Below are 24179 nucleotides of genomic sequence, written 5' to 3' on the forward strand. Positions count from 1 at the left end.
GGTATGTACTTTGTTGGGAACCTACATCGTTTTGACATATTATTTTCTTTGTTTTATAATAACAACTAAGTTAGTACTTGTGACGGCTGTATCAAAGTAATGAATTAGATCATTTCTATCCGGCTTCTCAGCCGGACCGACCTTTATTGATCACTTATTAACCTTGAACCTTCTTTGTCAATTATTTGCCACGTCAGATTCAAAAAACTAATGCAGGAGGATGATTGTGACAAGCTGAATTGACCTAAAGAGCCTATAATATATCCCAAACGCGTTTCAGAGCTCATAGCTGGTGGAGATACCTATTCAATTTTAGTACCTTTTAATGATAAAAAAAAAAATTGCCGAGATCAGTCAGATCGAAATCCGTATCGTTTGATCCGGTAGGAACTAGTTACACCCCAGTTATTACGACGACAAAGAACAACGTTTATGTCAAAAATGAAGACATGCTCGTGACATCGCTTAAGAAAACCAACAAAATCCTTTGTTTTTTTTTATTGACGATTATCATAATAATATGTTGTGTACCATTGTCTATGCGTTTATTGACCTTTATTCGAATGTCGCAGTTAAATAAACAACAGCTCATTCTTAATATGCGGTATATATTTTTATTGGGACACGCTTTTCATACTTTATAAGTTTACGAAGATTTACGCAAGCGTCTGTTAGTTAATTTCCGATCGTGCTTATGACAATCACCTAGTACCTTTCTGGTAGTACTTTTGTCCTGTATGAAAAAAATGAACAAAAATATCATGGTTCAATGTACCCTGAATACGTCTATTTGAAACGTATATTAAAATATAGAATACGTCTAATAAACAGCGAGATAATTAGAGGTAAGGAGAAAAGGCAAGAAATAATTAACGAACGAAGAGCGGTCACCGTGCTTCATATTATTCTTGCAAAATATATATCTAAGCTATATGAACACAATTCTGTTGCATAACGTATAGAATATTTGAAAATAAATAATATTTATATTGTATCATGTAGCTTTGGTGCGACGTAATAAGAACTCAACGAAGGATTGAAAAATGGATAAAATCAGAAATCGTTAAATCAGATTATATTCTATGAAAGCAAGGGCAAAATGCTGACTGGGGCCACACCGCGTAGAGTCAAGACTTCCCGGGGGGATGGAAAAGGTTTCAGTCAAGTGCTGACTCCCTTTGCATTTATGGTGCATTTAGGAAGTCGTCATTCCATGGCTATCATTGGCGTTCACGTCAGTGAGGTGATTTATGCGCGTCGAGGCTTTGCTTGCCAAACGGGTGTCTAGACGCTTATTTGACATAGGACCCTCTCCAAAGGCCGGGTTCGGTAATTGAAGCTGGCCTTTGACGTGACGAAGATGAAGGGACGCCACTTCTGTAATTAGGTTACATACCCGAAGTGAACCGAACAATTAAGAGGTTAGTTCGAGGTGTAGCTAGCTATAGATCCAATAATGTCAAAATTAGGATTTATATAGAGGCTCATTTACTTATGCCAAATTAGAAAAGTAAAGACAGCTTCCTAAGCAGACAACTGTGCTTAGTCAGTAATTTTTCTCAATTGATGAGGACAAGAGTTTGCGTATGGTAGGCTACAGCGCACAGCTTTTATTGACATCAAAGCGAATTTCGATTATATTGAAGGCACAATCTAAATATCAATTCAATTGATATATTGGAAACGAAGCAGATATATATGGCTGATTTTGAATATATAGCTCCATTAGGATAGTTTCGGCAAGCCTCAATTGAGAGAGCGATTGAGGGTCCATGAAGTCAGTTCAACAAATCTGTACTGAGGAAGTTACTTCCTTTGATAAGTTAGTCAGACAGTATCGTTAATAATGCTACATTGTACATATAAACTGTCCTGTTTGCAGGCAAAAGCAGCTGCAGATGTCGAATCCTGCTTTAACATATACAGCTGTCTGACGCTTTTACAAAACAGTACTAGTGTCCTAAAAATCGCTTCGCGATTTTTTTATAAAAGCAATAGTAAACTGCTAACTCGGTATAAAAATGCAGCTGCATTTCAGCTTGACAGGAAAAATGTATCAAACCTTCTGACATCTCTGGTGGAAATGTCGTCCTCCTTGGTAAATGTTCCAGTTCGGCGTAGCGTTGACGAGCTCGATGTTTTTGAGGGAAATATGTTTGTTTCAAGTTTTTTTCGACCTTCCTGGGCAATCTGGGTCAGTCTGAAATATACGACACGTTTTACAGCTACAAGCCTTCTTACGAAGTAATTAATAAATAATTACAAGAGCTAAACCCAGCTTTACTTAAAAACGTATCTCCAAAATCGAAACACAATGCAGTAACATGATTGTGATTAGGTTTCCGAATATAAAACTTGCCCAAATTTTGTGGCTTATCTATTTAAAACACCTCCCTACCATTAGCTTTGATGCCCGCGCTTATTTTTGAATCACCAACACCGAAAACTTAAAATCACATCTACCAAAAAGGCAATAATAAATCTCGGTGAACTATTCAAAGCAACCTATATAATCAGGCAAAGATGTTAAATTGTGTCTGATAAATTTTGATTCATTATCGAGTTGAAATACGGGGCTACCACTCTTTACCACAACGTTCTTGCGGCACGCCGTACGGCGCTAGATCTCCTCAAGTAATCCCATTGTAAATCTTGATACGAACTTGCTATAGGCCATATGCCAGGCCGCCTCTCGTTATTTTATGACATCTCTCCGGGGAACTGCATCCGCTACACTAAGCGAATGGACGATCATGTCAAGCCACCTAAACATGCCTAAATTTGCTGTTAGCAAATTTGATCGAGCTTCCTAGCAGTGTACAACTGATGTTATTGAACCTATAAGTTGAATCGACTTGGCTATTGTCCAGTGTGAATAAAGAAGATTATTTTCCTGAAATGAACTTCGTGCAGACGATCGGTACGTGTATGAGACACTTAGCGTGTAAATGTTCAACATTCCAGGATGCAGATTAATTGTTGTCATTTCTATGTTCGCTGAAGGCTGGTGCTTAGAGGGGGCGCTGTACAGAAGATCATGTTCTAGTTTCAGGGCTTTGCAGGCCAGCACGAAGCTCTAACATCGTGCGAATAGCTTGTCCAGCTCTCCCAAGTTCCGTCGGATGCGACAACTCTAAAACGCCTGTTTTGAAAGTTGTAGTAGTAGTAGTATAGACAGCGAGGGCCGCTATTCTGTTAAGCGCTCGTATCTCATTGTTATAATTCCCTCGCCGAGCTTCGAGCTTACGAGTTTGAGAAATATATGAATAAGATCTCTGGTTTAAGGAGCTATGAGGCGGCAGCTGGATACCGTGTACATTCGTGCCTATGAAATTAGACAGAAGAGCGATCTCGGCAATGTTCGACGACAGCACCTATGTCCTGCCGTACATAGGCTATACCACTTGGAAGATGGTTACGAAGAAGCCCAGAAAACCAAGCATAAAATGTTATTCTATATACCGTACAGGCACGAACTATGTGATGAAATAAAAATTGTTACAATCCTTATATAGACTCACATGCATATGACGACGAGCAAAGATAATTACTCGATGTGGAAGAATCGCTTTGAAGTACGGATCAGTGTTATTGGAAAACGCTTAATTACTGGGCTTTCAGGCTTTAAGAGCTGTGGAATTTAATGGCTATCCATAGGAACGGGCTCCTGTGATGAACATCCATATATATGAGCTAACTATATACTTGTATGACTAAAACATTCCTGGTTGACACATAACTTTTCCATATCAAACATTCGGATCTATCGCGCCTGCCGTGTGCGATGTCCCAACGAAAATCGGCACAAGGTACGCGGCTCCTGTTTATACTGTACTATCTCTATACCGTTTTTCGTACGGCCCGACGACAAGGAACGCAGAGTAGCAGTAAAGTTCGTTTTGAGATGCTGTAAATCCAACTCGTTGTGGAGTGATAAAGTGACGTTGCACTCTAAACTCCCGATCAAACGGACAATTTTTCACTTAACTTGTACTCGCTTATAAGAGTACACAATAACTAATTTAAAGTTAACATCTACGTTTCTGCTATTAGTATTCTGCATCGGACCGATGACGGCTTTTGCTGACCATATGGAATGTTATGAATGTACGTGGGACGCTTATCACAAGGTCTGTATCGTGCACGTTAAGCACATCACAGTTACTTCATAGAAAATGATAAAAAAACACAGAAGCGAATTCTGCTTATAACCCGATCGCTTAGCCCTGTTATGTTTGATTAACTGCGATCTTTCCTCTAAAAATCACTTTTTGTCGGTTGATATCACAGGTTGATAGCGCGGCGAGGAAGCAGAAGCAAAAAGAACTACAGGATTTTGGTAAAATGAGTTATCCTTTAAAATGGATGCTTCCAAATTCAACATTTTTCGGCAACGAGGTAAATGTATTGAGCTTTTGTGCACGTTCTTAGCCTATTCTCATAGGACTAAATTGTGTAAGACAGGCCTATCACTAAAAATAGACATCATTAGAGAATCATAATGATAATAATGTTGTAAAGAAGCACGGAGAAATGAGTCGTTGACTCATTCCATGTTTATATTTATTCCTATTGGCCTATTGATCAGAGCTTCTTTAAGTCGATTTTACGAATATATCCGAAAAACACGTTATCCAGAGGAACAATTGTTTCCTCGTAAGTGCCGAAATTAAATACTAAACACTATATTTTTCCTTAACGTATCCCGTCACACTGCCTGTCCAAAAAGCGTCGCTGATGTGACATTTATTACGTGTGTTTGCATCACTATAGTAACTGGTTTCGAACTTAAACAGGGGCAATCGTCCAATTCACAGAAAATAACTGTTACTTATGCAAGGATATGTAACTCTCTTGCAGTATCTCATTTCGAAATTGTGGATTCAATCCTAAGGTTGCAGTCTATTTTTCACAGTTTTTAAACAATTGACCACTGAAATCATTACGACATCCGCCTGTAATGTACAGTTCGAATGGGTACTGCTGAACTTATAGCCTACAGCGAGAAGTACCCGTCAGTATTACAATATGCAGTAAAAGTTACGCGGTGAAATTTGGTGGAATGTAAACGTTTGTCCGCATCGGACGCTGAGCGGCACAGACGTCTGCGGTTACTCTTGAGAGACCTATCTGCTAGGTCTTACCGGTGGCGATATCGTACGATTTTTTCATTACTTTTGCTGAACGGCATTAACATAAACTATTTTCATGCAAGCTGTATGAGTGAAAACGACGAAGAGTCGTAACCAAGTATCTGTTGGCTTTCTTTAGGCAATATCTACCTATCCGGAAAAGGCGGATCTAGAACGCCTATGCTCTAAATGTAGCCTAGGACCTAGTACCGTATGTGTGAAGTGGAAGTTCTTCACATCAGTCAAAAGTGAGCACTAGCGCTTTCATTGCCACAATTCAAATTCAGTACAAAAGTATTTTTATAACCTCAATGTTATTATGGTCTTTTCACTTGTCGCTAATTAATGGCTATCTAAGTGTAGTGTTTTTTCTTTTTGGCTTACTGTGCAAATGTAACCCAGCCGGGTCCAGTAATGCCTCAGCCTCTTCGACGAAAGTGCATAACTTGAAGAATAATTTTCAGAGAGCAACGGATGTAGGTAAGGTCACAATGAAAAAAAAAAAAAAAAACGTCATAGAAATACACGTTCGCTGCATGGTCGAATGAAATTATGGTTTATCGATAACGACAATAGCAGGGAAAACCTCTGTTTACCAGTTGGATCATGTTTTTGTATTAGCACGGTATTCGATACGATTAAAAATGAATTATCGGCCCATTTTATCCCAAGTCGCATCCAATTCATGTATATGTATAAGGCGAACCTAACAATTTAGATTGTTTCTGTTTTTTCATTACTTTTGTCAGATAATCCACTAAATGTAACCTGGGGCTGTGTGTCATCGGTGGAACGAGGCTGTTTTGAGGAAAAGGCTGCAAAGGACCTATACAAAGAGGTGTGCCTATGCGACAGTCGACATTTATGTAATTCGGCGTTGGCGTTAAGGCCAAGATGCTATTTTCTGCCTACATATATATATCTTCTACTAACATCCCTCGCTTACCAACTTTTTATCTACTTTGAACTGTGCCCCATTTAGCGGTTAGTATATTCAATTAGCGATTCAAGTTACTGCATACACCCGTTGTCTCAGACTAACAGTATTGCAGGGATCGTGATTAGCCACGATGGTTCAGTCCTTTGTTTGAGACAAAGCATACTTTCTAGTACTTCGTTCAAGTTACGTAGACGCCACTACCTGTATAATCAGCTAACCCATATTAAAATGGAAAATTTACCGTGAATACCGGTGTGTCTATTTAGCTGGAGAGAAGATTAGTTCGAATGAAAATTTGGCCATCTTGCGTGGTATCTCTCAGTCTTATATGGCATTTAATTCATAGAGCATAACAAAAATTCTAAGCCACCACCACTAAATGATGCAGATGGTGGTTCATTGAATCTTAAAACCGTCGTCTACATCATCACGCCCTCACCTATCTCATCACCGATGTTGTATTACAAGCAATAACTCGCGTTTAGGGTTTGCTACAGTGCTGCGCATACTTATGTAATTTTGCCCCCTATACGATACGGTTCGCAAACATTCGTTGCGCATAGACTCAATAATGAATTGGTGAGAACCCACGTATCATACGTAACCAGCCTTTTCACAGGGCTTTTACAACCGTCAACAGTACTAAGAGGGATGATCATTCACGATAAAGCACCCCCACCAGTTTCCCAACAGTTGAATTTACCTGATCTATTTCGAATTATTTCAAAATATCAAATAAAACTTTTTTCTTTTTTGTAAGTGTGCGACGTTTCCTTTTTTTTTTTTTTTTTTTTTAATACACTCGTCTGTCTTGCACTTTGCCAAAAAAAAGGCTGCAGGATCACCTCGTCGATTTGGTATCGAGAACCTCCCCTTACTAGGCCTGCAGCCAGAGTGGGTCTTGTTAAACCTATCTGAAGTTTCATCCACTAATCTATGAAACCATGGTAACCGTACGAGCAGCATACTAACCTGTTAAGGGCCGTCAGGCTACGGCGAGCTAGTCTCGGGCTGAGGGTAACCGGTTGAAGGCTGCTTTGGCAAACAAGGGAAGACGTATAGCTTTTCGGACCAGAATAGCTATTATAGTCTAGTGGGTAACTTGAGGAAGAAGTAGTCTCTCTAACGTGGGGGCCTCCATAAGGAGATGTGCTACGGCGAGATAGTTCCGTATCGGATGTAGCAGGCTTCAACGTGCTGCGTCCCACAGGCGTGGAGCTTTTCTTGGACGACTGCAAAAAAAATATATTTAATAATAATAATACTTTGATGTTTATTTAAAGTGATTTAGTTTTGTATTTGTTATACGAATGTACGATGTTACAGTATTGAGCTATTTTGATAGTAATCTTTGTGGCAAATTTTACTGGGCTATTTATGATGGCTACTTATAGTTACGCAGGGTTGCCAGTTTACTAGTTTGAGGGGTATAAATTTTGTGACACATCCTGTTGTTCTGGAAATAATAAAACATTATCCGGGTAAAATTTAGATAGAAAATAGCGATTTTCTAGATTAAGTAAGCCTTAATTTCGAATTGGCCGCGAGAGAAGCGTATCTTTGAATACCTCCAGGGCGACCCCTGTCGATTTGATCGTTGTGAACGTTTCGAGCAGATTCCAAAAGGTCATTAGTAAAAACCTACCTAATACCCATCACTACTCCAACTTTGTAGCTATTCGAATCGTCATTTAGATGTTGATAAACACTGTCAAAGTGTCTGAGATCCAATCAGCCTGCCATTTCCAGTTTAAACGTAGTCAGACACTTCAACGTACGTACATAGTAACCATACATTACGATTTCGAATGCTTCCTCACGTTATGAGGATTGACCTACCGATCGATTGTGTGATGTTAGGGAATGACAACTACGGCTTCTGCTGCTGGAACTGTTGGCGACGCTGTTGTTGTTGTTTACAATTCCGGAAATCTTCTGACTGAGCTGTTGCTGCTGGCGGAGGCGAACTGGTGGGCGCTGTTTTGCCGCACTGCTAGCAGTCGCGCAAGTGACAAGCGTCCTGCGCGTTTCGCCCGTGTACAAGTTATCGATCGGTGAACGCGATTTCGGCCGGCTGAAGTCCATCCAAAAACTCACACCTTTCATCATTGTTTGTCAGTGAATAGTTTGAGCGCACTTTAAATGTAGGGAGACCTGATGGTCAAAGCAATCTATATTTCTACGTGCTTGGGATCGAACTAATTTGTCAAGAATGTTGCACGACACTGTACAATGGGGAAGACGAACGTTAACACACTATAGGTATATTTGGAGTCACTAAGTTCAAAAGGCCATATTTTCACTTTGTGAGAAACTCTGCTGCGTGCGCACCCGGTTTAGCATTCCTGCTCACTTATGGGACTACTGCAAAACGGTGGTCGTTCGATTGTGACTATATTGATCCTATGTGCTAGTAGCAAAAACGGCCCATCTGAGTAGATACTCACACTACAGGGCTCTCACGCGTGTATGGTAATGGTACATACCACCGATCATTCTACGTATTGAAGATGGCGCTACCGGACAAATCACCTATCGTGGTTCGTCCGGCTCCCACAGCCCGAGCAAATCACCACTGTGTCTTTCTTATCGGTTTTGCTAGCTACATCGGCGAGCGTGTCATCATACAGTACGTTGTCCGTAAAGTATATCCCATATAATAGTATAGTCGTAATGCGACAATGATCGTTCGCGTCGTGCAGCTGCACTCTTCCCCTGTAAAGGTAGCAGCTGTGGTCGGTCGATGCGTTGCTTGGTCACTTATCGGGCCTGCAGATTCAACAGTTGCGCATACCCAAGACAATCACGGTAGCATCTGCGGCATTACCCGTCACCCAGCTCTGCATGACGCAAACCAACCATGGCTATAATGGCAACAACTACCGCACGAGAGAGTGAAGTAACAGCGGGATTAAGGGGAGATATCCCGTAACCCTCAAGTCGTATCAAGGATGTTCAATCAGCGCACGTTAGCGAAGGGATTTGTCGTCACGCGGACAGTCAGACAGAAGGGAATACGGCCATTCCGTGTTACGTAGCAATAATACTTCAAACTATTTCGGCCTCGAACAAATTCTGGGAAATTCACCCCACAGTAAAGTAGTCAGAAATCGATTGAGTGGAGAAGTAAGTAACGCGAATACTTCATTACTAAAAACAAGTTTAAGCTGGTACTGAAGTGCGCGTTAATTAAATAGGTCATTTTAGACAGGGTAAGACAGTTAAGAAGCACTAATGCGATTATAAAGAGGAAATGATTCCACACACATACATTCTCAATCATATTTGGCTGCGTAAGCACGTATCGAAATATGGTATACTGACATAAGCTGGTCAATTTCCCATCGAATACATTGTACAGATAGAAAAAATTGTCGCTTACCCCGTCGGTGAAGTAGTCTTATTATAGGTGTGGTTGCTATAACTGTTGTATTGCACGTTACTACTGTTGTTATTGAACACGGTTGGCTGTGCTCGGCCGATCGCCGAAGGCACATCAAGCATTTTCTTTCGTGCCGAGTAGGTACTTTGAAGGTAACGAGGTACCGATTGTGTGTCAGGAAGTGCTCGTCTCAATGGAGGAACGTAGTCAGGAAGGGGTAGAGCGCGCCGGTTAATCTCATCTGCAAACGGCAAACGAATTCAAATGCTCAGTTGCTCGGTTTTCATTAGGACGAAGCGCTTCAGTGAGGTCAGTCGTTCATGTGACATCTGCATTTTATAAGGCATCTTTGCGTAGCTTATGATAAAAGTATGATTTCACGATTTCCAGCTGGGAAACATCGTTAAGCGAAATTCATGATTTTACTTTTTTTTTCATGACTCATGCATTTGCCTTGCGAAAGACACCTATTACTATCTGTGATTGCACTATAATTGAAATGCAAAGTAAATTCTGCGATGTTTAGTCAAGCTTCATATTTGTTTGTCTCGATTTCTTAGGCAAATCCGCTTTCAGAGTCTGTTTATTCTTCGAGACATAAAAACTCTTATCTGTTATCGTTGGACTCTATACTTTTTTCGTTCCCATCCTTCATTTAATCATTACGTGTTCACACTTGCATTTACTTGAATCTTCCATTAAAGCTAAAGTGGGTAACACATCGTCACAAAATTAACTGAACAGAGGTACTGCCAACGAATGAAAAATTCCCAGTGCTCTGTCTACCCGGTATTGTCGATAACTAGTAGTCGACATAAAGCTACTGTTGTCGGAAATTTCTAATGTCTAAAATTAACATCGTAATTATATCTACAGTTACAGCCTGGCAGACACACAACACACGGCGATACGAACATCCGCCGTTTCAACAGATCCGATTGATTCTTTTTTACTTCTACGACCATAGCGTACGTTTCTGTGCTCCTTATACTGCACTCGTACATACTACAGACCGATCTTTCACTTTTGCACCGTTAAGGCTCAAGTTCTTAAATCACTTGACTACGTGGCAGGAATATGACCCCCACCGTTTCGAAGTAACGCAGAGGGTACGTATTTGAGATTGGAGTTTTCCAAGAGTGTAAAGACAACACTAATCATCTCCTCATTACAAATAGGAACGGCTACAAGTACCACAATTTTCTTCCCATATGTTCTATATGATTATTGTGGATGTTTGCGGCTTGTACTGGAAAATCGTTCCGCGTCCAATGGATACAAACTGAACCTGAAATTTCCTCACATTTATGTATCTCGTTTTAGCGCTTTTGCAAATGGTAATTAGATAAGTAAATAATAATCACAATTGACTTTGGTATGCGATGCGTAACATTTCATAAACGGGTTGAATCGAACGGGTAGCTGCGTTGGGGATGAGTTAGCGGGTGGTTACAAGCTAAAGTGGAGCAAATCGGTGCCATTTGGCTGCATTAGGGTAGATAGACGGGTATTTGTGACAGCCTAGTGAGTAACGTATTTGCCTGCTGCTAATCTTAGGGACACGTTGTGCCCCAAGCTCGAACCTAAAGAGGCTTTAGTCCCTGTAGAATGCCTAACGATGATATAGGACGTAAAAAACGTCGTAAGGAAAATAGAGGATCAATAAACGGAAAATCGGGCTCGACATCGCATCCCTCTGATACGGGTTTGTCGGCAGTATAAAAGCATGAGACCTTCCGCAGTCTTGAGTCTGCTAAATATGGTTCGCCAATTTCAGAACGGGACTTTTGTTTATTTGATCTAATCGTCAATACAGACTGGCCGGTAAACAACGTTGTTTGTAGCGGATACCTTCAAGTATAATATTCTGACTGGTTCTTGAAAAGAATGCGAAAGACATGGTTTGGCTCGTTCCTATAATATAGTAAAATTGTTTAAGTCTACGTGCTTTGATTGTTTATCAAGTGCTCTTTTTTCAAATAGTAAATTAAGGACAATATCTAAGGTGTTCCTAATATAGCATCAGGCTTATTTTTCCAGTTCTTAGATAGCTTAAACCTCTAGCTGAAAAAGCCAAGAGTTCTTGATTCGGGTCCCGCCAATGAAATATACGACAAACAGGATTAAACAAATCTATTGTTTTCGACTATAAGAAAGGAACATGTACTACTACGATCTACAAATATTACATTGATTCTATGGCCCCAAAGCGCGAAACACCGAATCCTTTATTCTGAGTTGGAATGACCAATCCGCACCACTTGTTAACTCATCATTTATCAAGTACAGATTCTTTACTGTATATCGAAGTTACGTAATTTCATTCCATTTTTATTACGCGAACAATTCGCAGTATTCAGCTGTAACTATGATTCCCTCCGCCGCTAAGGGCGTAAACATGATTTCAAACATACGTAAACATCACAACTACCGTCAGCATTTGACATAATAATTATAATAACAAAAAATAGAAGATTGCCACAACCAAGCAGGGGCCGTTTAAGCGTCTACTACGTGCGTTGATTTCCCCTTCGCAACGCCAATTTTAGAAATTGTTTTTCCCGCCACCGTCCTAGCTGGTCCTGTGGACAAGCCGTCCTGATGGACAGTCCGCTCAAACCAACGCTATGTGTAGTCACCTACCGATGATTCTACTAGTATAGATGCAATGACAGGTTCTTAGTCTTTATCTTAAATCGTTTACGGGGTGCAGTTACGTTTTTAAGCTGAGGAACCAATTCGTCACCAAGCGAAGCTTCGGTTTGGCACGTGAGCTACGCGTTCTTCTACAAATGTTTATTTCGGAGCTTTGCATGCATGCAAGTATGTATGTCTGACTTCGCTTTACGTGGCTTCGGTCTTTCTGGCAAGTCGACTCATTTGGCCTAGACGAGCCCATCTTACGAGCACCGATGGTGGCTCGTAAGATGGGCTAAGGCGCGAAACTCCATATAAAGGACCTATTTGGAAAAGACCAACAACCGAATATACACGGCCTGTCACGATTTTGCAAGGTTGGTCGGGCCCCCGACTATGCTGCTAATGCGAATGGTTTTGAGGGCTAGGCAAAAGTCCTTAGTGGTTCTGTGATCGAGTCAAATATACGAGATAAGGCTGCGTACGAATTACGTCATTGAACGCAATAGGATATACACAAGCAAGAATTGGCGACGAAACGGTCGCTTCCTCAGCGATAGTAACGAAGGAGGCCAAGGTGTCTAAGAAGATGACAATATTTTTCGTCGACATTTTGGAGTGATCCGCCGTTACCAATCAGGGCATACCACGTGACTCATCAACAGATGAATAATCATGTAAGATTTTACGGCCGTATCAAAATAAAAATTGTATTAACTGTACTATTGATACAGAGAATCTGCTTCGGTTAGCTAGTAAACGCAATTTACCGCCGCCATAGTCAGTACCTTGGGCTCAACATGAAAGTCCGCGAGACTTACACAAGTGAAACCCGGCTTACAAAGTTTTGAAGCATGCATAGAAAAGTACGAAGCACGGTCGCTTTACTTTGACAATAAATTATAGTATCATCCTGTGCAGACGCAAACATGCCCAGAGCTATTTACGGGTCGGGGCAAACATTTCCAAGCAGCTTGAAAAGTTCATTTGACGGTCCATGAGTTTTACTATTATTACTACCCTTATTTTTACTAGATTTTTATTTTCCTGCTACTTTAGCATATATTAAGTAAAGGTTGTGAAACTGTCCTCTTTTCTCGAACCGGTGAGATACTTTCGCCCGCGTGTATTTTATCATTGTCGTAGATTATATACGGTAGACATTTAACGAAGTCCAATTTAATTATAAGCTCAGGATTCTGTTTTTCAACCATACTGATATACGGCAAGTTAAGAAGCCCATGAGCATTTCGCGAATCTACGGCCGCTTGAGTAATTGGTCTGGCTTGTTGGACAGTGTCCTGTAACCTCCGCTATAGGGCGGCGACAACGTCTCGATAAAGCAGTACGACATCAATGTCAAGCAGACAACATCAAGGGCAGATAAATCAGCAACAGCATCATGACAGTTCTCATTTACTGAGGGGAAAAAGGCACCGTGGCCTTGTCAAGGTACTCCTTTGTAAAAATCCTCGTCAAAGTATAACAGCCATATGCTTAGACAATAGGCAGCTATTTCAACACTACAATAAATGAGGGAACTCTTTTTTTTTTTTTATAAATGGCCTTGCGGTACGAAAACATACGAAACGTTGGTGTGTGTTCGTGGTCTATAGTGGTTTGCATTTATGGCGGCCCGCTTTTAAAATACCCTGTAGCCGCACATAGGTGAACGACGCTTTGCAGGCGCCCAGATGCACCACAATTAACGAAAAGCCTGTGGCAGCGGTCACGGCCCACACGTCTCGAACAATAATTGTCACTGTTGTTCTTGTTGCACCTATGGTGGCCGGCGGCGAGAAAGCGATGCAACTGCCAGAATATTATATCGTTCCGACCGATATTCGAGACCCTTCCGGCTGACTGTTTGGGTGTTCTAGCTTGAAATCCGTCGTGTGCCAGTCGCTTTCCGACGCCGTTTCCCGGTTCTTGAAAAGCACACATACATACTTCTGATCTGTCGAGCGTTCTCGTTTTGTCCATTTCTAATTTCCTTTGTTTTCGTTGCGTGCTTGCTCCAGGTCGTCGTTATCGGCATGCGCAGATGATTATCGTACTTGTCTAAACATTACGCGATGATGGTAACCGCGCCAGTGCGGAGATATTGACGTGAGTGGCGGCTGCGAAGCTTTTTACTTCGCCCACGTACTTCGCTGTGTGGGTTGATAATAATAGCAGAATCAGAAACCTTCTATATTGCAACGGCGTTTAGTTATTGTGTTGAGATGTGAGTACTGGTGATATTCAATTTAAGGGTACGGAGGCCCACTCCTAGTAGGCCTAGCCGAACTAGTTCGTTTGTCCTAATTTTTGGCACTTTTTCGTTTAACAACACAACAATAATTAGAAATGACGGAACCTCGGTGCTTTTGCAGCCATGATAAACTGCGGTTACATTGCATTACGTGTATATGGTCGAGTTTTCAGTGGATTGATATGGCATGTCTACTTCTTGTTTAATGTAAACATGATTAATCTTAAGCTTTTCGGTAATGGCTAAAAGCTTTCAAGGTTGATACCTCTACAATATATAATAGCAGTAAGGTAGGGCGCTCATTTCAAATATATGTAAAGCAGAATGTGTGGTGGTATTCAGTACTCTGATTAAGCGTATCATTCAAAACAACAACAACCTGGATTATTCAAAAATATCACTGAAGTTTTGAAAACCAAGTCCAAAACCATATAGTCATGAGTTCGGCGCCCTACCAACTTCATCAGCATACTCAAAACCGTAGATGTTATTTAGGTAATTTTCACGGAAAATTTTTGACACGCTTCATTGTGTTAGCAGACGTTTAATAACATGCCATATGGTTCGAGCGTTGCTTTCGGCATAGGCGCAAGGCTAAATCAGTATGGAAATAAATAAGTATTCCAAATTTGAGCTGCTGTAAACTCTTTGTGCGTCATAGCCATACATTTTCCATATATGAAAGTCTATTTGAGTCAACTTTATTTAGCTAAAGCAAAGGTCAACTCTAGCACTTTGTCAGCTCGCCGTTTCTTGTCCTCCAATTTAACTCAAGGTGCACTTAAGTTCTTCAACTAGGTACTCGTAATAGTTCGCTGTTAGTACAAAGCTTATGGTTCCTTGGGTTTCCTCATACAATGGGCGCACAATTAAATAGTGAACAAAGTACCACTATCCACCAGTTGGCGCCATCTTATCTACTGGTTAGCATGCTGCTTTGGTTCTGTAAAAGCAGTGAAATGGTTCACGGACAAGTAGACTTTTCAGCCAAAATGGCTGAAAGCCACCGATGCTTAGCTAACGGAAAGCGACGTATTAGGCGTTTGTTATTATAGTTACGTAATGATCATCTGCAACACAGTTCATTGTGCGTCGAAGGTATAATACAACCATGAAGCTTCATGTCTCTTGCTATGGTAGGACGACCTTGCTGTTAGTCTATTTAACTGATAGGCTAAAAGACTGAATAAGTTAGGAGTTAAATTGTGGTTTCTCTTGTATTTCAAGCTATAATAGGTCAGAGCAGGCCAGGGCAGGTCACCTGTCACGAAACCGGCGGCCAACCATACGGCCATCAGCTAAGGGCTTAATGCAGGCCGTATTAGGCTCCCTCAAATGCCACTGAAAACTAATGCTACGTATGTCGTAGACAATGTATCTGATAATGCTGGTGGGTCATAGAAAGGTAAAGTATTAGAAAAATTTGCTTGGAATACAGTCTCGTCCAAATCAGATTAGTTTGGTGGTTAGATAAATACGGGAATGGGCTTTTAAAAGATATTGACGTAATATACGTATATAGGATGTTGTGTCACAACACCCCAGTTGAGCTGAATCTTCGCTTTCACATTAACTTTGCGCCTTAAATCTCGGCGTCTCATGAGGTTCTGTTGATGCAAAACTTATAAATCATGAGACAGACAATAATGATGCGATGTGATTTGTGTTTTTTTGTCAAGCAGACAGACTATATATACAAATACGGCACACTTTTTTTATACTTCTTTTGTTTGTATGATTACCCATGTGAACTTCGTTGTCTCGTGCAATGGAACGTCGATAGATGGGGAAACTTTATAGAGCAGCTCAGTCTTCAGACGAAAAGTTTCAAAGCGACTTGTAATAACAGTGGAATGACGAGAACACCTCTGTACTAATTTGTGAGTGTCGTGGACCGTCGCTGACAACTCTAACAAAACAATTTTGCGCACCTTCAGGTGGAACAGGCCGTTCATTCGGCGCGTTCGAAGTAGCCGACTAAGAGAAGGGTAGAAGTGACTCACTGCCGAACCAGGTCAGGTTTATTTAGGAAGAACTAGAAAACGTCTCATGCTCGAAAAGTCCTATGCTATTGCTTGGAACCATGAAACGCCAGTGTATCGCCAATTAATACGTGGAAAGTTCATTATCATCCAGAAATGGTACATGCACATAGCCACATACTGCTACCGCTAAAATGAGGATGACAACGGCGAGGTCTGTACGAGTAAATTCACCGTGTCGCTTTTTTGGAAAAGTATATTCGTCTTGTGACCCCAATGTCGACTACCATATTTTAGTAGATCATCATCAATCGTCGTCTTGAACGTCGTCACGATAGTACAGCCGACGACACTGGCGATAACCGACTAACATTTGTTCGCAGTAACTAATTTAAAGAAAACCGAACCGCTGGCCGCCATTGTTGACCATTCTGCCGATCGTACTGAAGTGGTCACTCGTGACCATCAACCGATTGGCGCTCTTCTCGTGTTCGTGACCCTTCATTCATTAAAGATAGCCACATCACCTGCGATAACGAATCACAGGACCATCCAACTGCCGCGGCAGATACTGCTGATGTTGAAGGTCGATAAGGCCTCCTACTGGAAGGCGGCGCAAGGACGGCCGCAATAAACTAACGCTTGCGTCTGTTTAACTAATTATACGTTCAATGCTTCGGGTCCGCGTTTGTCTGAAGGCGTTAGGTGGCGGGCTTTCTGCCAGCGGAAAAATTGACGCCACTCAGAATGGCATAGTTTACTGACGAATCTCTAGCGAGCTCGGGTCAGACTGAGGACGGTGTTTACCACGCGTAAATAAATTTCGGAAACTCTGCAGCGTGCAGCTACACAGATAAACTGGGATCCTTTTGCCGCCCCCTTCTACAGCTCCCAAGAATAGCATGGAACAATTGCATGATTGGCCATTTTGAATTGATGGTCATCACTGCTGAACTGCGCGACTGGATCGTCGGCTGGAACAGGTCGTTATAGGTTTTAGGTATGGAATTAATTGGGTACATGATCCTGGAAGGCTAGTAAAAAATCAAGGAGCGAATCAGATGCTCTCGACGTAGAGATCGCCATTGTGCGGGCGGATCGGATTATTAAAACGTCTTTACGGAGAACAGACCGACAGCGAAGGACGAATAAGACCTTTCAGCTAACATATTTCTTCTATAAAGTTTAAATTAAAGGCATTATTTATAAATTGTCACCAACGAAACGTTGGATTTGTTGCATCATCGGCTATAATAATGCAATAGAGCACATTTACCTCCTACCAAGCGAATCGTTCATGTAGGCTAAGATGTGCTTGAAACATACATATAATGTTCTAATTGTGCCAATGCGCAGAAGTGAAATTAATAGCAGATTGATTGTTGGTCGCTTTTATTTGAGTCGTTTGGCCTTAAGAAAATTTAAGGCCAAATACTCGCGTCTAACTTAGCCAATTTTACCATCGTTGTCTAGCTTCTAAGCAAGTTTTCTTCGAACTACCCCAATATTTACATCAATTATACGCCAGATAATGTTACTGGATACGTGCTAATGATGATGTACATAATTAAAGTATATCATTACGTATACGTAGGCTATGTACACGTCTAGACGTTAATGTGCCATTAGAAATAGCTTTCGAGGGCGGTAGCAACGTGCGTCATATGAACCGCTTGTTATCAGTCGAGCTGCGATCATCGATTAATATAAACATGGTTATTTAGAACTAAAACGAGTTCGCATAATCGATAGGTAACTTTATTGTGGTCACTGATGCGGCGAGTACGCCCACTAAGGATCTAGCGATCTTTCTCCACTTGAGACTCTTTACCCAAGATGGGCGTCATCAAGCGTCAGTGAGACAAGCGACGAACCTGAATTCGGATAAAGGATTAGATGGACGTATTGCAGGCAATCAGAACTCACGAGATGAGTCCTATTGTGGTCGGAATTGTGAAATGTACTTATCGAAAAGGAACGCGTCCATCATTGAGCGACTCGCGGGAAATTCAAGGTAACGTGCTGTAAATCGTGCCTTAATATTATAGTCGCTAAATTCTGCCATATTAGATGCGTCGAAGTGCTGAAACAACTTGACACTTGAAAATATATGTGTAGACGGGGATTCGTCATATTCAGATACATTCAGACAAACATTGTACGATAGTTTTATCTAATTCCGGCGACTAAACGCAGCGCCCAGTGTACATCTATATTAGGATGGTCCACAATGACAATATTTGTATTTTGGTACTTTGTTAGCGTTGAGAGTATCAATTCAAAATGATGTCCATAATTCACATGAGGGAATTTAGTCGTACTTCTGAGGTACTATCGTTTCCATCGTAAAATTTTCACCATGACAGGATCGAAGTCAGTCACTAAGGGGGTAAAAAAACGTCGTTTTTTTCAACCGAAGTCCATCTCAGGCTCCACAAGTCTGTCTGCGGAAAAAAAAAAGCTAGAAATTAATCCCATCATAATGAGAGTGTGGCTAGTTCGACCAATTTCAGTGAACTAGATCCGCGCTGACTTACTTTAGTAGGAAGCTGGTGATTTTTCTACGGTTTATCTTAGTTGTTAGGCAACTTATACATAGCCATACATATTATGCGCCTATATAGCGAACTAAATCTTCTACGACAAATGAGCCTTTGCATCGGAATAAACGACGATTGCCTAACAATCAGTACGCGTCCAGTGGCCAACACGTTTAGGAAATACGTCGATAGCCGTTTGAACCCAAGCGCTACGAAGCTATTACGGCACGAAACAGACGCGCTCGACGAAACGCGCGTACAGGCGTATAAAGGACGATACGCGTTAGACATTAGCTCTTCGGGCAGGGACTCTTCTATAAGTTCATCATGCCATTATGATTATATTTATCATTCGTGTACTTTTGTTGTTTTAGTGTGCTGTTATGTTGTATGTCCTCATGTTAAGGCATTTCCGTCGTTCTCGTTGGAGTATGTTCTTCAGTACACTGGATTACTCACGGTACCGCCACACTTTGCGCAGCTACCGGCTAGGACCACCTTCATCTTTCACCTAAATACAATGCTGTTTTAATGCAAATCATCACAGAGCGATAGAATATCAAATAGACAGGTAAGAAGAAAAGCCGTAGCGGAAGAACAACTTCGTATTAACCATTGTTTTCTTCGTAATAGTTACAATTGTTCCAGTCGCGCGTTGCCGGATCCGTCACGATTGAATCACAACACGTTTGTATTAATTTCGTGTGTCCACGAAAAATGCGTCACATAAGATAACGTGGAAAGTCAAGACGCGTAAAGGCGACGACAAAGACAGAGATGCTCTACTGCTGAAGCGAAAGCGTCAAACAGGCCGCACAATGACTCAAACTGCCTGTTTACGAGAACGACGTTTCTCTCTCTACGCAACACGTATTCTGTAGTTCATAGTGGGAGCTTGTGCCGAAAATTACGTTTCTATTTCTCATTTGTTTCGTATGTTTTATTTCTATCTTATCCAGACTTCCAACAGTTATCTGGGGACGTACGGGGCGCGGTTCGTACCAGAGAGTATTCACGTTTTGATATGATCAACATAGGGCAGTTTCGGTTTTTGCAGACGTTTGAACGTAGCGCGCTTACTCACTTCACTATAATAGAAAGAAAAAAACAGAGATGTTTAAATGTACTCAAATTTTGGGGGTGTAGAAATACGTTTAAGGTGGTCAAAGGAGGCATCGTAATTTCTTGACGATTAATACCGCCTGTGGGCCGTCGAGAAATAATAATGTTCGATGCTGGAAAGCTCAACTTTTCTACAATTCTAGAACATTTTAGCTTCGATCTGATTAACCAATTTTTAGCTTATAATTTCAGTCAAATTACTATTTTTGATTTGCTCTCGTTGCAGAAGTGCTTTGAAATAGTTTGCCGGTCAATTGGCATCTTATGTCAGCGAGATTTTTTCTGTTGACTTAAATAAATAAACAGCTTCCCGACAGTTCGAAGGTTTTTCTGCAGTAAACTCTCGATCGACAGACATAAAACGAAGACTTCTTTGGCCGTCGGATGATTTTCTATCATATTTTTAAGAGAGTGTTGCTTAACACTGTATATTTACATTTATTTACACATTTTAGCAGTTCCGATTGAAATTTAATGTCTAGGTATAACGAACTAGTTCAGGATCGTACTTCACGAATAGAGGTATTTGCTTGTCGGTAAAATTGTCTTAGGAGAGCTGTGAAAGGGATGGAAAAATACGAACACCGTTACTTCGCTTGCTTTGATGAGATATCGAAGAAGTAAAGAAGACACAATGGACAGATAATGAAAGAGGCGTTATGGCCAGTATGTGTCATCACTATAAGGCTGTTTGTCTGCTCAAAATAATATATCCAATTCGGTTTGTAATCACTAGCGGGGACCGGGGATCATAATGAAGACATTCACGGATATTTCATCGCCATACATTTATGTAAATATACGATAAATATATATATACGCAGCATATTTGGTTTTGTTAGCCCTGGCCTTATACTATTATACCAGAGACAGGCGATATGCGACTCCGGTGGAACGTATAGGCAAGCATTCCCAGAAAGGTTTGCTGAAAGGTTTGCAGAAAAATGTTCACTGGTGCCGAGAGTATTTCGAAAGGTACTCGGTTGATGTAAGCTTCGTTTTATTTGTAGATTATATAATTTCATACAGAGAATACGATTAGTTAGTTTTTGGGTAGGACAAATTGAACGTCGAAGTTTTAAGTGATGATTGGCTGGCTTGTGACAGGCCTCGTTCGAAAAGAAACGTTTTCAATGAAGATTAGGAAAAATGGACCAAGCCTCACTCATGCACTGCGGTAAGGAAAACATCATTACTGTAATCATTTGTGCTTAAGCGTAACTTCAAGTTAGACAGTGAACGAATTAACGCATACGAGCGTAACTACCTTTCAACGCCAGTGCCCTTCGGTAGGTAATATTTTCTGTGCCATGGTAAAAACTGGCTCTGGTTTGATGGGGTTCAGACTGATAAAATGCTGGCCATATGTGGCCATTGACACGAAAAATGCTCTAATAACTTTCTGTACTCGTCAAGTCCTGTAGTCACACAAAAAGGGCGATTTTGTCCTGTCGTTTTGACAGCTAGGAGGGGCGTCAAAAACGGCCCCTGTCTGTTTTACAAATTGGCGGGTAAATTTCGAAAAGATGATAGAATTGCGCCTCATAGAGATGCCATCAAGAAATTAAGTGAATAAAATAAGTACAATGGGTCACCCATTATAGGAGTTCATTGATTTCTTGCCAGAATCATTGCTTACTAAAAACAAGCGGTGGCATTAAGTTTTTGTTTTAAAGAATTGTTGATTTGGTTTATTACCGCTTATTGCTATAGATCTAATTAGTTAGGTGGAAGCCATTGTTCAATAGGTGTCTATACCTCATGTATAGGGATGACGCAATTTGTGTGATTTCTAGAGTGCAAACTACGTCCGGCAGCGTATAGCAGTAAAGCGTAGCTACGCATACCTTTTTAAGGATAATAGCAACAATACGAGAGAAGCTAGGATCTAAAAAAGTACGGTGGTTTGCAGGAGAGAGGATGATTTGACGAAACCTATCTACCCAGGGACCTACTTCAACTACGTTATAGACCACTGGAAAATTTAAAAAAAAACATTTGTTAAATACCGAAAATGTGGCACAACTCGTCGTTTTATTGCCTGTGTGAATGGCAAGCAATGAAAAATTCGAAACCACAATAAATGTTTAATCGTATCAAGTAGTGAAAGCTTACGTTGAGTACAGAGCGTATATTTACGTATGTGATATATTAAGGACTTCACGAATAGAAACTTCTTTCTATGTCGCTAAGGAGAGGTACGAACTTGACTTTTACTGATATAGCAAAGCACGCATAGAGCATTGAATGAAACAATTCTAGTTATTGGTTTTTTTTTTTTTTTGCTATTATGAGTTCAGGTCTATAGGGTCGGTTGCGGCATAGGCTCGCGGTGGAAAATTTGAAACTACCCGAAATTCCGTTATACAATGGACCAAAACAGTACACCAGGTTATGAAAGAATTGTTAAGGTAAGCGAAAGCAAAGCAGGCAATCATCTTGTCTCGCACTCACGTTGCCTGAGCTCTTCCATTCGTTTCTTCTCGATAAACTTACTCCACAGACGTTCGAAATTGGACTGCATATTGTTGAGGGGTAGGTCTCTTTCCTTGTCGCGAGTGTCCTGACCGTCCAAGGAAACGTTCTGAGGAACTTCTTGTTCTCGGATCGTGTTGATTGCCCGTCGCTGAATTCGGACTGCCGAATCGACCGCGAGACCGCGACGAGAAGGAACGGAACGGTGATTGGTGAGCGTGAGGACAGAAATAAATGACGATTCATCAATCATATAGGGAAGAAATTACCCATTCGTAATAAACAAATGAAAACGATGGATGGCAATCACATCATCGATTCTACGTATCGATGAAAAACGTACGCAACTGTCAACCTTTGATAGTAACAAACTACATCAGGAATATATTTCTAAAACTGAGAAAACAATGTTTAAAACCAACGAAACGTTTGCTTATGGCCGATAAGCTCACGGCTCAACGGCCTAGAGCTGGAAGGGCGCGGGGTAGTAGATAAGTTGATCCCACTTTTCTTGATGTCAGCAAAATTCAATCAGAATCTTTAAGGTACTCTGGTGGTACTTAACCGTGGTGATTTAAGTAAGAAAGAGAATACTGGATATGCTGTACACACCTTTTTGATTGTACGATAACAATCGGCAGGTGTTGCGAAACACTGACTTTTCATAGCGCAACTGTGAAAAGTTAAAAAGTTCATGTGACTTTTGCCTCCAGACAAGGGCTTCCGCCCAACATGCTATTACACATCTGTTATGTGTTGTGCTAATTTTGATTTCACCTAAACACGGCCAACATAGGTAAATCTTAAAGCTATCTCCGATCTTTGCCAACGGTTACTACAAGATCCTTTTAGCAATAGCCTATTCCATCGATCATGTAAAACAGATATAATAAGTATGTGTGAACTGGGCTTTCTAAGATGATATAAAATCGGTTCAGACACGTATATCTATAGTTGGGCCACAGGAATGCATCCGCCTGAATTCCGCTTGTTGAGAGCACTACATCTCGAAATATAATAATATCACCACCGATACACAAACGAATCACGGTACACTTCCAATTAATTCCTGTTCTTCACTCGTCGCTTTTCAATGATCTGTTGCAAACTGCACCCCTACGGATAGAGGGCGCGGCCTTAACACAACAATACATCACTCAAATCTGCTCTGATTTGCTCCTCTATTAGTATTTTTTGTCGTTGATGCTGTTTATGCCATAGCTACGAATGATTATTTTCATTCTATTGGATATATGTACCCGACATGACCGCGTCGTGCGTTTGCAGTGAACGTTCCGTGGCACCAGTTGATTTGCGGAATCGGCAAGGGTTGTGAGGGCTCAGGGCGTGCAAATGCATTTCACGCCTGAAGCCACCCTCGCGCCGGTGGCTCTCGCCCAGAGTCACGATTTTTGACCAACCGAAACCGAACTGTACAAGCTGCCTCAATGTCTTAGGAGTCAGTGGCGGCGACGACAACAACAGCTGGCAAATACAAGGCAATTGCCAGTGACGGGACGACAATAATGGTCAGGTCGAGACACTATATATACCTAACGCGTGGCGGCTTAAGTATCCGCTAAGTTAGCTTGCGATTACTTAGGTGAAAGTAGGGTTTGGCGAGATGACATAGTTGTAAGGTGTCTGCTTATCTAAGTTAGCGTTACCAGGGAACCGGGAGTAGGGACACGGTTTGTGTTGTACTGACAGGAGGG

At 41.2% G+C, this 24179-nt stretch overlaps 2 protein-coding genes across 3 annotated transcripts; one reads left to right on the top strand and one right to left on the bottom strand.

The window, feature by feature from the left end:
• Nucleotides 1-456: 456 nt before the first annotated feature.
• On the bottom strand, nucleotides 457-23941 carry LOC111249608 (uncharacterized). Its single transcript, XM_086986757.1, has 7 exons — nucleotides 23724-23941; nucleotides 22444-22626; nucleotides 9455-9695; nucleotides 7912-8146; nucleotides 7045-7304; nucleotides 2063-2200; nucleotides 457-1377 (listed from the first exon to the last, which is right to left on the bottom strand). The coding sequence occupies exons 1-7, from the start codon at nucleotides 23821-23823 to the stop codon at nucleotides 1293-1295; spliced, it is 1242 nt and encodes a 413-aa protein (XP_086842883.1). The 5' UTR covers nucleotides 23824-23941; the 3' UTR covers nucleotides 457-1292.
• Nucleotides 2536-7027, top strand: LOC111249609 (uncharacterized). 2 transcript variants are annotated; one of them, XM_086986759.1, is made up of 6 exons: nucleotides 2536-3809; nucleotides 4054-4130; nucleotides 4291-4398; nucleotides 5272-5380; nucleotides 5882-5970; nucleotides 6905-7027. In XM_086986759.1, the coding sequence occupies exons 1-6, from the start codon at nucleotides 3785-3787 to the stop codon at nucleotides 7010-7012; spliced, it is 516 nt and encodes a 171-aa protein (XP_086842885.1). In that variant the 5' UTR covers nucleotides 2536-3784; the 3' UTR covers nucleotides 7013-7027. The 2 variants fall into 2 exon arrangements, with proteins under 2 accessions (XP_086842885.1, XP_022659406.2); XM_022803671.2 differs by lacking the exon at nucleotides 6905-7027 and having other exon boundaries at nucleotides 2597-3809; nucleotides 5882-6836.
• Nucleotides 23942-24179: the final 238 nt, after the last annotated feature.

The sequence above is a fragment of the Varroa destructor genome, unplaced genomic scaffold, assembly GCF_002443255.2.
Source record: "Varroa destructor unplaced genomic scaffold, Vdes_3.0 BEIS01000004.1, whole genome shotgun sequence".
NCBI classification, from domain to species: domain Eukaryota; kingdom Metazoa; phylum Arthropoda; class Arachnida; order Mesostigmata; family Varroidae; genus Varroa; species Varroa destructor.